The 15,213-nt window shown below is 24.1% G+C and overlaps 1 protein-coding gene and 1 non-coding gene across 2 annotated transcripts; both read left to right on the top strand.

Moving 5' to 3' along the window:
* Nucleotides 1-2,579: 2,579 nt before the first annotated feature.
* LOC113869801 lies at nucleotides 2,580-6,365 on the top strand. Its single transcript, XM_027506281.1, has 5 exons — nucleotides 2,580-2,785; nucleotides 3,851-3,968; nucleotides 4,259-4,358; nucleotides 4,999-5,085; nucleotides 5,928-6,365. The coding sequence occupies exons 1-5, from the start codon at nucleotides 2,725-2,727 to the stop codon at nucleotides 6,060-6,062; spliced, it is 501 nt and encodes a 166-aa protein (XP_027362082.1). The 5' UTR covers nucleotides 2,580-2,724; the 3' UTR covers nucleotides 6,063-6,365.
* A 1,640-nt stretch (nucleotides 6,366-8,005) lies between these two features.
* LOC113870539 lies at nucleotides 8,006-8,112 on the top strand. Its single transcript, XR_003505562.1, has one exon. It is a non-coding gene; the product is annotated as a small nucleolar RNA R71 (small nucleolar RNA).
* The last annotated feature ends 7,101 nt before the right edge of the window (nucleotides 8,113-15,213 follow it).

Raw genomic sequence — 15,213 nt, 5'->3', positions numbered from 1 at the left:
AGTTTAAAAAGAAAAAAAAATGGTATATTATACTATTGTCAAATAATAAATTAGTGAAAACTATTAATTTTTGTAATGATTAGTTTAAAAATTATATTAACAATATATTTTAAGCAGTTGATGATATAAAATTTTTATATTAATAATATATCCAAATTAAGTATATATTATCAATAATAAAAAAAGATTTATTAAGTATTTAAACGATACTTTTAAATTATAAATTAGCAGAATCTTTTACTTTTTATTAAGAAAATTTCAAATGGACCAACACACTACTTTCCTTGGTTGATGGCGATATTTATTATTTTTTAACAAATATAGTCATCAAGCAATCTCATCGATATTTGAACTCGTAAATGGTTGGCTGAATTATTTATATTAGTTGCTGAAATAAATCTTTTTTAAAAGAAAAAAAAAAGAGAAAAATTCCTTTTGACGTATTTTATATGCATGGGTTTTGATACGATAATTAATAATGCAGATGGATCCACAGAGGGAACAGAAGATTGTTATAAGAAAATAAAATAAAATATTAATGCCACCACTACACTTACAAAGTTTTTCTAAAATAAAAACTATATGTATAAACATATATATATATATATATATAATTATTTTTATTAAAACATACAATAAAAATTATATAATATATTATTTATAACTAAAAATTACATAATATTCTTATATTCAATGTATTAAGAATATTAATGTTATAATATTTGATAAAAAAAATTACTTATTGTGTATTTTAGTAAATATTAATAAAAATAGTAAAATTTTATTAAATATTACAGTATTTAATGTCAATACAAACACTTATATTAATAATTAAATTATATTATAAAAATTCGAAGTGTTACATCTAATATATATTTTAATAAATTAACAATATGATAATCTTGTATTGATAATGATATCAAAATTAAATTATTTTTATTTTTTATCACTTTTTTATTTATTTTAAATTATTTTTATATTAAAATTTTTATTATTTTTTTAACAATACCCTTATTTATTTGCCTTTTTTTAACTAACTATTTAAAATTAATTATCATCTAATTATTGTAACAACTTCAACACTTTGATAGAACTATTTCAATGAAATTAATTTATTTTATTATAATAATTAGTAAAATTAATAAGATGTATACATTAGTACTAAGTGGCTAAATATTCTTGTTTAAAGATTCCTTCTTAACTATTAATGAATACACTTCATTTAATATTTCTTAAAATATTATTGATTTTAGGTAAGATTATATTATTTTGTTTTTTTAAAAAATATACAAAAAGTAACAATTAATTGTTTATGTGATCTATCTATGTATTGACACAACAATCAAGATTTCTAAAATAACTAAGTTAAAACTTTTAATTATAAAATCAAATCGAAGCTTTTAACAATTGAAAAATCAATCACTTTTAAGCTTTTACACATTATCAATACATTATAAACATTTTATAACATGACACAATCACTCGTTAATGATCAATCTATTATAAAACAAATCAATACTACGTTATATTTAAAATCCAAACACATACAAACTTCACTAGATGGAATCTGAATGAATTGTAACCACTTAATTACTTGCAATTCTTTAAATAAAACGAGAGTATTATGCGGTCTAGTGTTCCAAATCATACTTAATTGAACTTAAACAAAGTGAAAAACGTGATTTTCATAACAATTGAAAATGGTCAGAACTGAGACTTATTAAAGATATTGCAACCTTTCCCACATGAAATTAGTCAAAGCAAAATATCTATTAAAATATCATGTAATCTCTTTCTCTAAAAAATTAATACTTTACATAAACCAGTTTTAGAAAACCCAATTTGGAATTGACGAGGGTTATTCAATGATAATTTAAAGGAGTATAAAGCTTAAGTGTTATAGAAGTTAATGAAATTAATGGTTAAATATGTTTAGTTTACATAACTTGAAAAGTTTAAAAGAATGGTTTGAATATTGCTTCTTATAAATAAAAATAAATTAAATCGAGTTTCAAATATTATTATATTAATTTTATTCAAAGAAAAAAATTGTGTGTAAATTTAACTTGAGATGTATTTAATAATATTATTAGTTATTAAATTAATCATTAATCACCAACTTATATAAAAATAGTTAACTAAAATACATGTTTTAATCCTCTAACTTTTAATATATCAAATTCTTCTGTATACATTACAAATTTTATTCAGGTTGAGAAATTAACTGAACATGTTTTTTTAAAATTATTTCCGGCAGTCAATGTTTAAAACACAGTATAAATAGTCGGTATTTGAGATAAAATAAATAACTTTTAATGTACAAAGAAATTGTGAATATAATTAAAATTTATAATTTTTCAAAATAAACATATTAAAATAATTAAGAGGTATATTAAATTAAAAATATTTTAATGAATTTTTTAAATAATACTGGTGAATTTTTCTAGAATAAATTAATCAAATAATTTATATGTTTTAAAAAAAGAGAAGGAATTATTGTATTTGGTTAGAAAGAAACATGGGCCTAGCCGAAGGGACATGAGCCCAACTTAAACTGAATGCGCATCGTTACGATCGTTAGTAACGAAACGAAAACGATACTATCAAAGCTCGAAACCAAAAATTCCGATCTGTTTTTCTTCCTTTTCGTTTTCTCCGAGGAACCAAAGTAACAACAGAAGAAGAAGGAAAAAAAACTCAGATTTTTAGTTTCGCTCTGCAGAAATGGCTGCTCTATCAAGTTCCATTGCTATGCCGAAGAATCATCAGACCCACTTTCTCTCAGGTGATTACTTCTATTACCATTGCCATTGCCGAAAAGGGCACCACTCTAAAGTGAAAACTGTTCCTTTTTTTTCAAAATTTCTCTCGGTCGCATTTAGATTGCTGCTTCTCAGATTATATATGCCATTCTGATTATAAAGTTTGCAGCTTTTATCTGTTTATTGTGTTTGTTTGTGGATGTGTTTTTCTCGAATATTCTAAAATCTCTTTTGCTTTTCCTTTTGAAGGCTCAATTGAAAATTTACATATTAAAAAAAGGATTTTTGGAATTTTTTTAATTGTTTGTGACTTTGGCTTTGCCCGGTGTTCGGTTCCTATATAATGGGGAAGGTTGATCAACTCAGAAGTCAGACCATTTGGTTGGGACAATGTTAATGTTGGGGCATGTTTGGTTGGGGGTGGGGATGAACAGGTGGAAGATGAGAATGTGAACTAAACTTATATTTCTCTTAGCTTCATTTTCAGGAGGATGTTGATAAACAAATGCTGCCTTCTTTTTCTAATTTTTGGTTTAGAAAAATATATACAATCTGGTCCCTGAAAGACATTACTTGTGCAATTCTGTTGTTATGGTCTCCGAAAGTTTCTGTCTATACAAATTGATTCCCAAAGATATGAACTTGTTAGCAAGTTTACAACTTTGGTAGGATGAACTTATTACCAAGCTAAATATTTTATGATCAATAAACCATACAAATAACATATTTCAAGGATCAAATCATGTATTTACTATTTTTTTTTTAGCCTTTTGCGGATGTGTTTTGAAGTTAATGTAAATGTTAGTGTAATTTTAGCGCCACATAATCCTGATGTCAGGAGATGCAGTCTTGGGCAAGATATTTGAGTGAATCTTCTTCTTCTTCCAGGTCTTAGAGATTTCTATATCTGTATTGGTGGAAAATAACTTAATGAAAACATTTTTGGGCTAAATTCATGGGAATAAATTATTTTGTTTGATCCTTGCTACTGTACTTAGAAATGGTAAATAATAAAAAAATTAACATATCCAATAGCCCCCTTTCTAGTGATTTCTAGGAAATCTGACATTCAAATTATTTGACGCCAGGTTCCTCATTGAAGCCAATGGATAAATGCTTCTTGAAAATCAGTTCCAGTGAACACTTTCCTGGTTCCTCTTTTGGGGCTAAAGCAACACGTAACCGGCCACTTATTGTCCGAGCTGGGTAGGAGTAGGACATTGCTTTTTGGTGCATTATTTTATACATGTCTATTTAGCATATATGATCATAAGCCTAAAAATGGTTTGGCTACAACAAATGTTATAAAACCACAGCTACTTTTGTTTTAATTTTATTTTGTGTTTTGTGATCAAATGGTGTGATGATTGTCACTTGCATCTCACATTTAAGTTGTTTTCTTGTCTAAAATCTTGGCACAAGCATTATTTTAACTGGTTGGTGCACCTCATGGGATTCTTTTAACTTCTTAGTGTTTCTAATCTCTGTTAGAACAGTGGAGATGGTGGAAGACCAAGTAGTGGAAGTATCTTTGTTGGTGGTTTTGTATTGGGAGGCCTACTTGTTGGAGCATTGGGTTGTGTTTATGCACCTCAGGTATGTCTTCAGAACCAGCACCATCCATTATTAAGTCTTTCCTTTACATGTGGCAGTTCACAAGGTCTCTTTTTTTTATCCCTTGTTTTTATAATTGATTGTTGCTCATAGGTGTCTTTTACCCATACTGTGGAATTTTTTTTGCCAAATTTAGTCAGTGGAAAAATATGTTTTGGTTCACTTTGGTCAAACTTCAGTTTTGCTCAAATCAGATATGAATTAATCTTGATGACTTTCTGTATTAATTTCCATCATTTTATTCTTGTAAGCAATAAGTTTGTTAGATAGCTCCCCTCATTATGTACACGCATCAAATTTTGATGTGATTTCTTCAGTTTTTTTAATGACACAATTGCATTGAACTTGGCTCTATCCTCTATGTTTGCTCTCTCTGGTATCAGAAAAGTATTCCATTTCACAGTTTGATCAATGTCTGTTCATATGATTGTCCCTATATGCTTGAAAAGAAAGAGCTGCATCGATGAAACTAGATTCTGAACCTTTTTATTTCTTGTTTATAAACTGCAGAATTATGTATATGGAGCTACATTTTCTATGTTGTTTTATATTGAAAGATTGTGTATTGACTTTAAAGGTCAAAAAGAGATTATTTTTGACTTCTATGTTACTATCTTTGCAGATAAGCAGGGCACTAGCTGCAGCTGACAGTAAAGATTTCATGAGGAAACTTCCAAAATTTATGTACGACGAAGAAAAAGCACTGGAGGTCAGGAATTATACCTGCAGTTACTATTTATTTGTGTGTGAAAGAGAAACAGTATGAGCCCATATTAAGTATATGACATTGCTAACACACAAGTAAATATTTGTAAAATATTCACATTTACATATAAAAATATAATATCATAAGCTAATGAGTTTAAATTTAATTTATTGCTAATGTAAATTATATGTATTATCATCTAATCATATGTTACAATAACATTAGGAGAACTTAACCTCTATGATCATTATATCAAGTGGGTAGTGGAATAATCTTCATAACTTATGGAATATATAAAAGCTAGCAAGTATCCTGTGCATTGCACATGTATTTTTTGAATTTAAATAAAAAAATATAAGTAGCTTAAATTTAGGGAAAAAATAGTGAATTTAAAATTGAAGAAAAATAATTTGAGTATAAAGTTTTAAATTTTGAGACAGGGAAAAAATTTTAATATAAAAAAGAATTAAATCTGGGACATGAGAATTTAATTTCCTATCCTGACGTTAAAGGAAATTTAAATATTATAAAGAAATCCGAATATGAAAGAGAATTTTGAAAGTCTTTGAAAATTATAAAAATAAGTGCTGCTAAATCTGGTATTATATGGAGAAAAGAATAAAAGATGTCTTCAGGTCCAGTAATGAAATTCAAATTTATAATGTCAGTATACATTTAAAAATAATTGAGGGAGCGGGGACTATAGTGTAGGTGTGTGCTCCTGTATGTTTACAAACAACCTTTTGAGAAAAGTGTATTTTTGCACTTACTATGACTGTAAACTTGTGCTATCATTTGGTTAGTATAATGAAATTATTGTTATTTTCTTGCTGTGATAAAAACAGAAGACTCGGAAGGTGTTAACTGAGAAAATAGCTCAGCTGAATTCTGCCATTGATGGTGTTTCTGCACAATTGAGGGCAGATGAAGAGCCAAATGAATCTGCAGTGACCACAGAGGAAATTGGAGCTTCCATCTAATAATTAAATCATTTTGACATTATTTAAGCCAATTTGACATCTCTTTTTGATGGTCAACAAATATTAAGTTTGGTCAGGAGTTAATTTTGTTTATCAGATTCAACTATTTGTTGTTATATTGGTTCATTGTTTACAATATATTTTTTTCATGGTTTTGGGAAAATGACAGCAGCAATCAGTCACGAATCCTGGTTCTTGCTTGAAATTGAGATGGAATTCGACAAATAAAATTTGTCGTCATTTCCTCCAAGTTGATGCGGACAAATTTGCATCGTTGAATCTAATGATAATTTTATATCGTTGAAAATTATTAGTTATTGTGATGATTATTTTATTTATGCAATTATCTAAGTGATTGACATATAATATTTTACATTAATAATATATATCAAAATTAATTCTAAAATGTCTTAAAAATAAATTCTAAAAAATATTTATTAAAAAGTATATTTATCATGTACAAAATTCAAATGGTAGTTTATAGTTACTACTTTTTGCAATTGAAAACACCTTATAGTTGTTTATGGATTATGCATAGCCGTAGGTGCCATAAATTTCCTAAAATCATTTCAACTGTATTTCATATAGAGCTTTTTAGTTAATTTATATTTAAAAGTTAATAAAGTATTTAAATATAAATTAAATAAAAAATTCAGATCAAGTGTAAGAATTTTTAAATTTATATTAATATGAAAAAAAAATTATATATATATATATATATATATATATATATATATATATGTATGTGTGTGTGTGTGTTTTTTTATTTTATTATTAATTTCTATGGTGGCCTGGAGTTTGAGATGTGGATCCATGTGGCCAATGATTTTGACCAAAAGAAAAAAAAAGTTGGCCAATAATTGACATACTTTTGTACCTACATTTAATGCATCATACGAATTTTTAGAATTTTATTATAAAAAAATGTTAATCTTAGTTCATTTGAGCAATAAATAATAGTGATATTTTGTTAAAAAATTGTTATAATTTTATGATTTTAATAGAATGTTTTTTATAATAAAAATTTATTGTTTTAAAATATTTAAATTCAACTTTTATGAGTTAAGGTTTAATAATTTTTTTCATTATTAAGTGTTTGAATCTTTTAGCTCTCCTATAAAGTGTTAGCATGTCCACTCTTTTAATATTATAACAGCTCATAATTAGTTATAGTATAAAAGATTATTGTACTTGCAATGTTCTTTTAATTAAATTTCAGTAAAATATTATACCAAGCTTAAGGTAAAATGATAAAAACTCTTACCCTAGACTCTCAAAAACTATTTTTTTACTCACTAGTAATCTTTTTCAGAAAACTAAACAAGTTAGTAGTTACTTGATAAATAATATCAACCCATTAAAAGCAATGAAATATTTATTTCATAAAAAATATTATCTTATTCTAATTTTGTTTCACATAATTGTTATAATAATTTGATAAATAATTTTATATTTAAAAAATGAATACATTTCAAAATAATATAATAATATTTTGTTATCAACAAAAAATTCATATTAGAATTTGTTTTGAACATAAACATTCATTGAACCAGTTCTCGTGAAAAATAATAAAAATAATAAATGTATTGGCAAGTGTATCAAATCTTTTGCAGTAATAAAATAGATTTTATTGTTCACTGGGACTAATGTTAAATACCAAACTATAAGAATATTACTAGTTGAGTTGTAAAATAGAGTGAAAATATAAATGAAAAAAATTAGATAATGTGCATAATATAAAAGTGTAAGTGCTGAAAAATTTAATTAACGATGGAAGTAACAATTCAGATGTAAAGGACTGATTATAAATGAAATTAAACTACAAAATATAACTAAATAAGATAATAAAATTGAGTTGTAAATTAATTAAGAAGTGGATTGAGTTCAGAATTCTTTAATCCTTTCCACTCGCCTCAAAGGTTTTCAATTGAAGCCATTCAGGTAATTCATGACAAGTGTAGCTTCTCAAGAGTTCTTTGAATTTGTCCCATGCCTCTTGCAGTGTTTCATCTTTCTGCTAAGAAAAAGCCAAGATTTCTTGCCTCAATTTGGTTGTTCTAGAGGCTGGAAAATACTTTGTGAGGAATTTAGTCTCTAAATCATTCCAAGTAGTAATGTTTCCTTAAGGTTGGGATAACAACCACCTTTTCGCCTTATTTCTTAAGGAAAATGGAAAAAGAGACAAACGGATAACCTCATCACTCACACTAATCATTCTGCATATGGCCAAAAAATTCTGAATATGCAAATGGGGTCTTCAAAAAGATGTCCAACAAACTGCTCTTGTTGTACCACTCTCATCATATTAGGTCCGATCTCAAAGTTCTTTGTTTGTATGGGAGGTTGGACAATGGATGTGATGTTTCCCCAGGGTCTTGCACAAACATGATCATTCAGAGTCCTCCTCTCTTCATTGGTATTTTCTGCCATTGCTGCAGAATTCTCTTCTTGAGTTTGTTTTTCTTTTTCTTTTTTCTGAAGTCTATTCCCTCTTTTTAGTTTTCTTCTTGAAATTAATAATAAGCTGGTCAAGTTTTGGAGATAAATCAAGTGCAGATTTGTTCTTGTCCTCTCCTCGCATTAACATCCTTTCTACTGCACTTTAGTTTTCCTGTGAACACTTAAAACATAGCAAAAATTATTAACCCAAGCTAAAAGATTCTTATTACAATTGATATTAACAATTAATCCCCAGCAACGGTGCGAGAAACTTGATAAATATATTGGCAAGTGTACCAAATCGTTTGCAGTGATAAAATAGATTTTATCGTCTACTAGGACTAATGTTAAATACTAAACTACAAGAATATTACTAGTTGACTCGTAAAATAGAGTAAAAATATAAACGGGAAAATTAGATAATGTGCAGAATGTAAAAGCGTAAGTGCTGAAAAATTTAATTGACAATGGTAGTAACAATTCAGATGTAAGAGACTAATTATAAATAAAACTAAACTGCAAAATATAACTAAATAAGAGAACAAAATTGAGTTGTAAATTAATTAAGAAGTTAATTAATTAAGAAGTGAATTGAGTTCAGAATTTCTTAATCCTTTCCCCTTGCATAAAAATATGTGTAACCCACAACACAATTCAATATTCAGATTTTTCACTGTACTGAATACTAATTCCTTAATTGATTGGTTTTAAATCAGTTCTAGATTCCTAATCCCTTAGGTAACCAAGAAGATGACTAGTATTAAGTTTAGAAATTAACATGACCACACCATTAGAGACTTCTATTCCTAGATAATCCATAATGAGCTTTTTAACTCAAATCCAAGAAAGGTTACAACTTTCCAGTTATAAATTCCTTTTCATCAATTCTAAATTTTAAGAAACAAAGAAGCCTTAAGTTCATAATTAAATATGTTAGATTCAAATTGCAATGGGTTATATTTAATGTTCAGTTCATTGCTATGGGTAAAAGACTAAGTTCATCATTTCTCAACTTCAATAAAATTAGCAAGACATGGCAGAAAGAAAGAACAAGAAACTAAAATACTTGCAGAAATAAACTTCATGTTCAACTTAAAAGAAATTATAAGGAAAATAAATTGTAGGACATTACTATTCCATTAAAAAGCAAAAGGAATGGAGGGATGAAGCCCTACTTCCCATCAAAATCCCATACAAAAGCAAAGAAAAACTAGAATGAACGACATTTGTATGTAAAACTGTATGAAAAACCTAGAATTCTATGTCTAAAAGGTGTAATAAAAGACGTTGTCTTTTGTAGAAAATTCTATTTTTATATGCTATGTCAAACTCGTGTTCCTACAATCAAAAATGCATGTGTCCATAAATGTGTCGTGTAGCAATTTAACTTCTTTTTAAATCCAATTGCAATTTTTCTTCTCAACCCTTCAAAAATAATTACAAACCATGAACAATTTATTACATTTCCAGCAATAGCGTCTTTCCATTTAATATTCTAATTAATTTGTATTAACTTAGATTATTAATTCAATGAAATGTGCCATAAACCTTCAATTTACTATATGAGTCAATGACTCATCAGAAACCAATAAAAAAATTATAAAAATATTATGTCTTTTAAAATAAAAAAAAATATTCTATAACAAGAGATCAATATAATACTTCCCTTCTTTTTTTTCTCCTCTCCATTAAAAAAGTTTATATATCAAACTAAACTCCTATATCTCTACTGTTAAGATAATTTATTTTTTCTCAATAATAATTTACTATTAATATTATATTACATGTATAATAAATAGTGAAAGTTAGTAATTCATTTTAAAAATATAAATAATTTTAATTTTTAAGATATCAAAATAATTATAATTATTGATTTAATAAAAGTATAAGATATCTTTTTATATTTATGAATATGATAACAAATACCTATTTTTATTAGTTACACCATGAAAAATATATATTATATAATATTATATATAGTTTTTTTATTTTCAACTTCTCTTTATATATATACAACTTTTTTATTAAAAAATAATTTTAAAAATAATTTATCAGAATAATATTTTTTAAAATTATTTTATTAGTTAAATATTTTTTCATGTGAATAGAATTGTGATGCAATTTCTTTTAAAAATAAATCGTACTTTTTATATGTTCAAGACCTTTTTGAGAAAATATTTTTTATGTATAAGGTAACAAGTGAATGTAATTATACTTATTGCATAATTTAAGACTATTATCACCTTGATTAATGAAAGGATGGCACATGTATTTTTTTTTTTAAATTGAACACATGGTGATATGTAAGTGGTTGAATCCATGTAGAAGAGACAACTTTATTTTTACTATTGACACATGATGTGATATTCTCTTTTATTTTTTGTGTTAAAAAATTGTGAGTTCATCGTTTTATTGGTATAAAAGTGATAAACTCTTAAAATATATAACTTAATTAAAGTTATTTTTTAAAATTTAAAATTTTAGTCTCTAAAATTAATTTTACTTAATCCATTAGTTATTTTTGTTGAGAGATATTAAAATTAATTAATAAAATTAATTATTAATTATATTAAATGACACATGAAAATTCATTTCAAATACAATACAATATTATTTTAAAATTTATCAAAAATAATTTATTTTTGTTCTCAATCTTTAATATTTTTGAGCAATAAGTTCTTCTTCATCTTTTATTTTGCTTTCTTTTCTTTCATTTGTTCATTATTGTAATAGACTGCAAAATATAAGAATAATAAAATAAGTATTTCAAACAACATGTTTGAGGAAAACTGCGACAATATCTTCATTATTAGTCTCAACGATGTTTTGAATTACAAATAAAATTAAAGAATCAAAAAATTATAAAATAACAACTTTACTGCTAATCTTAACAAGAAAGAGATTAGCATGGTTATAGTAAATAAATGATTTTTTTATTTACAATAGAAAAACTTCAAAGGAAACTTAATTAGTAATGTGATCAATAATTACAAAACTCTAAAAATTCACATAGTCAATGTATTTATTGTCTTACATATGAGACTCCTTCACTTAATTGATACAATAGGTTGTCTACTCATATATTTATAACTTAAAGGTGGTAATGCAACTAAAAAACTTAAAGATAAAAGACTTTTATAATTTGAATGTCATTATAGCGATAATTAAAGACTGACACATATTATTTAACATGATAAATAATCACTTTATTACTTAATTTCAACATATTTTTTTTGTAAGAATTAATGTGATTAACTATTTTTAATTTTAAAAGTTATTTTGAATGAAAGTACATGTTTAAAGAATTAAAGTGAAAATTTATTTAGTGTAAAAATGTATACCAAAAATTCCAAGTTTCATCCTCGTTAATAACATAAATATTATAATTTTAATAAAAAATATTATACTAATTTTTTTAATTATATATGCGTTAAAAAATTAAAATAAAAAACATTTCCGAATCATGTATAGGAAGAAAGATTTGCCACGATTATAGATGCAATGATGCATGGTCCAAGTCAGAAATTGTTGGGTACGCACAAACAGCCAATGAGAAACACATCTCTTCCCATGTTTTCGCACATTTTCCTTTTCATTAATGTTGCCCTTTCTTCGTTGCATTGCATCTGCCACCGTAATTCAATCCAATCTGACAAAGCACCAAAAAATTAGCAACTTTTCTGATTGGCCCTTCTTTTTTTCTTTTTTTTAATTATTTTAGTAAATTTTGATGGCTGTTGACACGTTGGCTTGTCCTTTATTTATCTATTTTTAATATATTTTAAGAAAAATATTAAATATATTTTATTAGTTACTCTAAATTATTATAAAAATATATATAAAAAAATTAACTCTAAAATAATAAATGTAATTAAATTTTTGTCATATATATTAAACACATTTTATTTATTTTGATATCGCGGTAATGTGATGCAACGTCGGTATCGCTCTATGCTTCTTTTGCAACATTTATATATCACATATGATCTTCCTTAATAAATGTAATTAACTTTTTGGTCGTATATTAATAAATACATCATATACATTTAAAACATATAAAAATATTTTATTTCTAATAAAAAATTATTATATATAGATTTTTTATTATCAGTCATTAGAGATATGTTAATATATATATATATATATATATATATTAATAATTGTATTATTGTTTTATAAAAATATTAAATGTTGCTTTCCTAAAATAATATTTAATAGTTAAAATATTTTATAATCACAAAAAATATAAAATAATAGAACTATACTTTGTCAAATTGAGTTAGAATTTAAATACACAAAGGAAGAGAGAGAGAGAGAGAGTAATGCACTCCTTCTCATATTTGAGTTGGAATTTTCTAAATAGATCCATTCACTGCCGTCAGGGTAATTCCCACACCATTAATATATGTAAATCCATTGTTCAAACCTACACCAAAGCTTAATCATAAAAAATATTTTGTTATAAAGTCAAATATTAGTAATCAATGTTATCTTACAAATTCACTTGGATCAGTTTTAGAGCTGCATCATTTGTAGTTTTTTTTTTTTTAAATAATTGTGTTTGGTTTAATCGTTTATTTATTTTAAAAAAGTGATTTTTAAAATAAGTTCGTCTACATATTATTATTTTGAAAAAAAAAATCACCTAATTTTACTATTTTTTAGAGGGATTTAAAAAAATAATCATTTAAGCACTTATAACTATAACCTATAATTAATAAGTTTTCATTTATTACATGGGTGTTATTAATTTTGGAAACATTTAAAAATGAAATAATGTAAGACAAAAATATCATAATAATTATTAAATAATGATATAACAAGCTATGATATCAGTTTGTAACATTTTTATGCAGTATATAAGATTAGCTGTTCAAAGTATGTATCCAGCAGTGAAGTAGGTGACTCCCTACTACGATGTGATTTCTCTTTTGGACAACTTCAATGAAAGTTACAGCTTGATCTTAATACATAGATACATTTTATTATAGACCAAGTTTATTTATTCTACTACTTAAATTCTATTCTTATAGATATTCATTGATAAATTCACAATTTGGAACACTATTATTTATATAAATATAATAATTAAAAAGTTATATTTATATACAATAGTACTCTACTCATTAATAAATATGCCCGCGTTACATGAATTTGTTTATATTTTTATTAAATTATTTTCTTTAAAATAAATTACAAAGAGTTACACTTTACATATAAAAAATATGTTTTATATATAATCAATAAATAAGAAAACAAAATACATTAATATGATTTATTGTTATTTAATTATAATTATATTGGCATATAAGTCAGAAAAAAAGAAAAAATATAAAATATATTATTTTTTTGTTGAAGGATACATTTTTAAAAAATAAAAATTAAACATTTTACTAAAAATATAAAATTTTAAAAAATTGTATTTGTTTATTTAAATAAATTTTAGGAGCTGACATAACTACAAAGTATAAAAAATAAAGTAAAATAATAAAAATTACTATTAACAAATTTATAAATTATGTATAAAAATTACTTACATAAGTGAATATAAAACTATTTTGATGATCAATTTAATACTTATTTAGCGATGTAATAAAAGATAAATAATTAATTTAATAAAATATTTTTCATATATATTATAATCATTAGTTTCAATCTGTATAGGTAATATTTGAATTATAGATTTGTGCTTGCTTTTATCACATTAAATTTAATTAATTTACTAATTATTGATTGATCAATTGATGGTCCTACATTTTTAATGAAAAATATTTTAATAATATATAAAATAATATTTTTATAAATATTATTACTAATTATCACATATATTACTTTTTAAAATTTTTTCTTTAAATATATTTTAGTTTTTAATATACATTTTTAATCGGCAAGGTATTAAATTAATAAAATTAAGACATTAATAAATTAAGATAATTAATGCATTTTTTCGTTTTTAGTATTTTATGATTAGCTTTTTCACTTTTATGTACAACTAGATTTAAAAAAAAATATTAAATATAACTTATGACAAAAAAATTATTCCATTTTAATTTTATGACCACCAATATATATATATAATTCTAAATAATTTTCCTTAAATATGATTTATAAGTATTTGTTTTTTCATTTTTAAGATTCTATGACCATTAAATAGTTCAAGAATTAAATCTGATTAATTTTATAAAATTTTGAAGTTATTTTTTATTAATTTAAATAATTTTAATTTAATTATAATTTAAATTATATATAATAATATTATTTTAATATAAATATATATCATTAAATTATTATTTTTAATAAATTTTACATAAATATATCAATCATTTAGTTAAAATAATTTTGCAATAAAATAAAAAAATGTATAATTATAAAAATATATTTAAAATATAATAAATAATAAATATTTACATAAATTAACAAATAAAAGTAAAAATTAAAATACTTTTTATGTTATATTAATATTATAACATAGTTAACCTTACATAGATCAATGGTAGTTGATATGTTTTTATTTTTTTATGTTATATTAAAGTTACACTTTAAATATATATGCGTAGTTGATTAATTGTCATTATTTTTATTTTTTCAAATAATTTTTATGAATATCAATAATTAGAAATTAGTATCAACAACTATCTAACATTTAATTAAAATTAAAATAATAACATATTGAAATAGTTTAATTAGTAATCGTAATAGTTTGGGAATTGTG

This window comes from Abrus precatorius, unplaced genomic scaffold (genome assembly GCF_003935025.1).
Source record: "Abrus precatorius isolate BTA unplaced genomic scaffold, Abrus_2018 Scaffold6, whole genome shotgun sequence".
NCBI classification, from domain to species: Eukaryota; Viridiplantae; Streptophyta; class Magnoliopsida; order Fabales; family Fabaceae; genus Abrus; species Abrus precatorius.
This window is presented reverse-complemented; position numbering and strand designations above follow the sequence as displayed.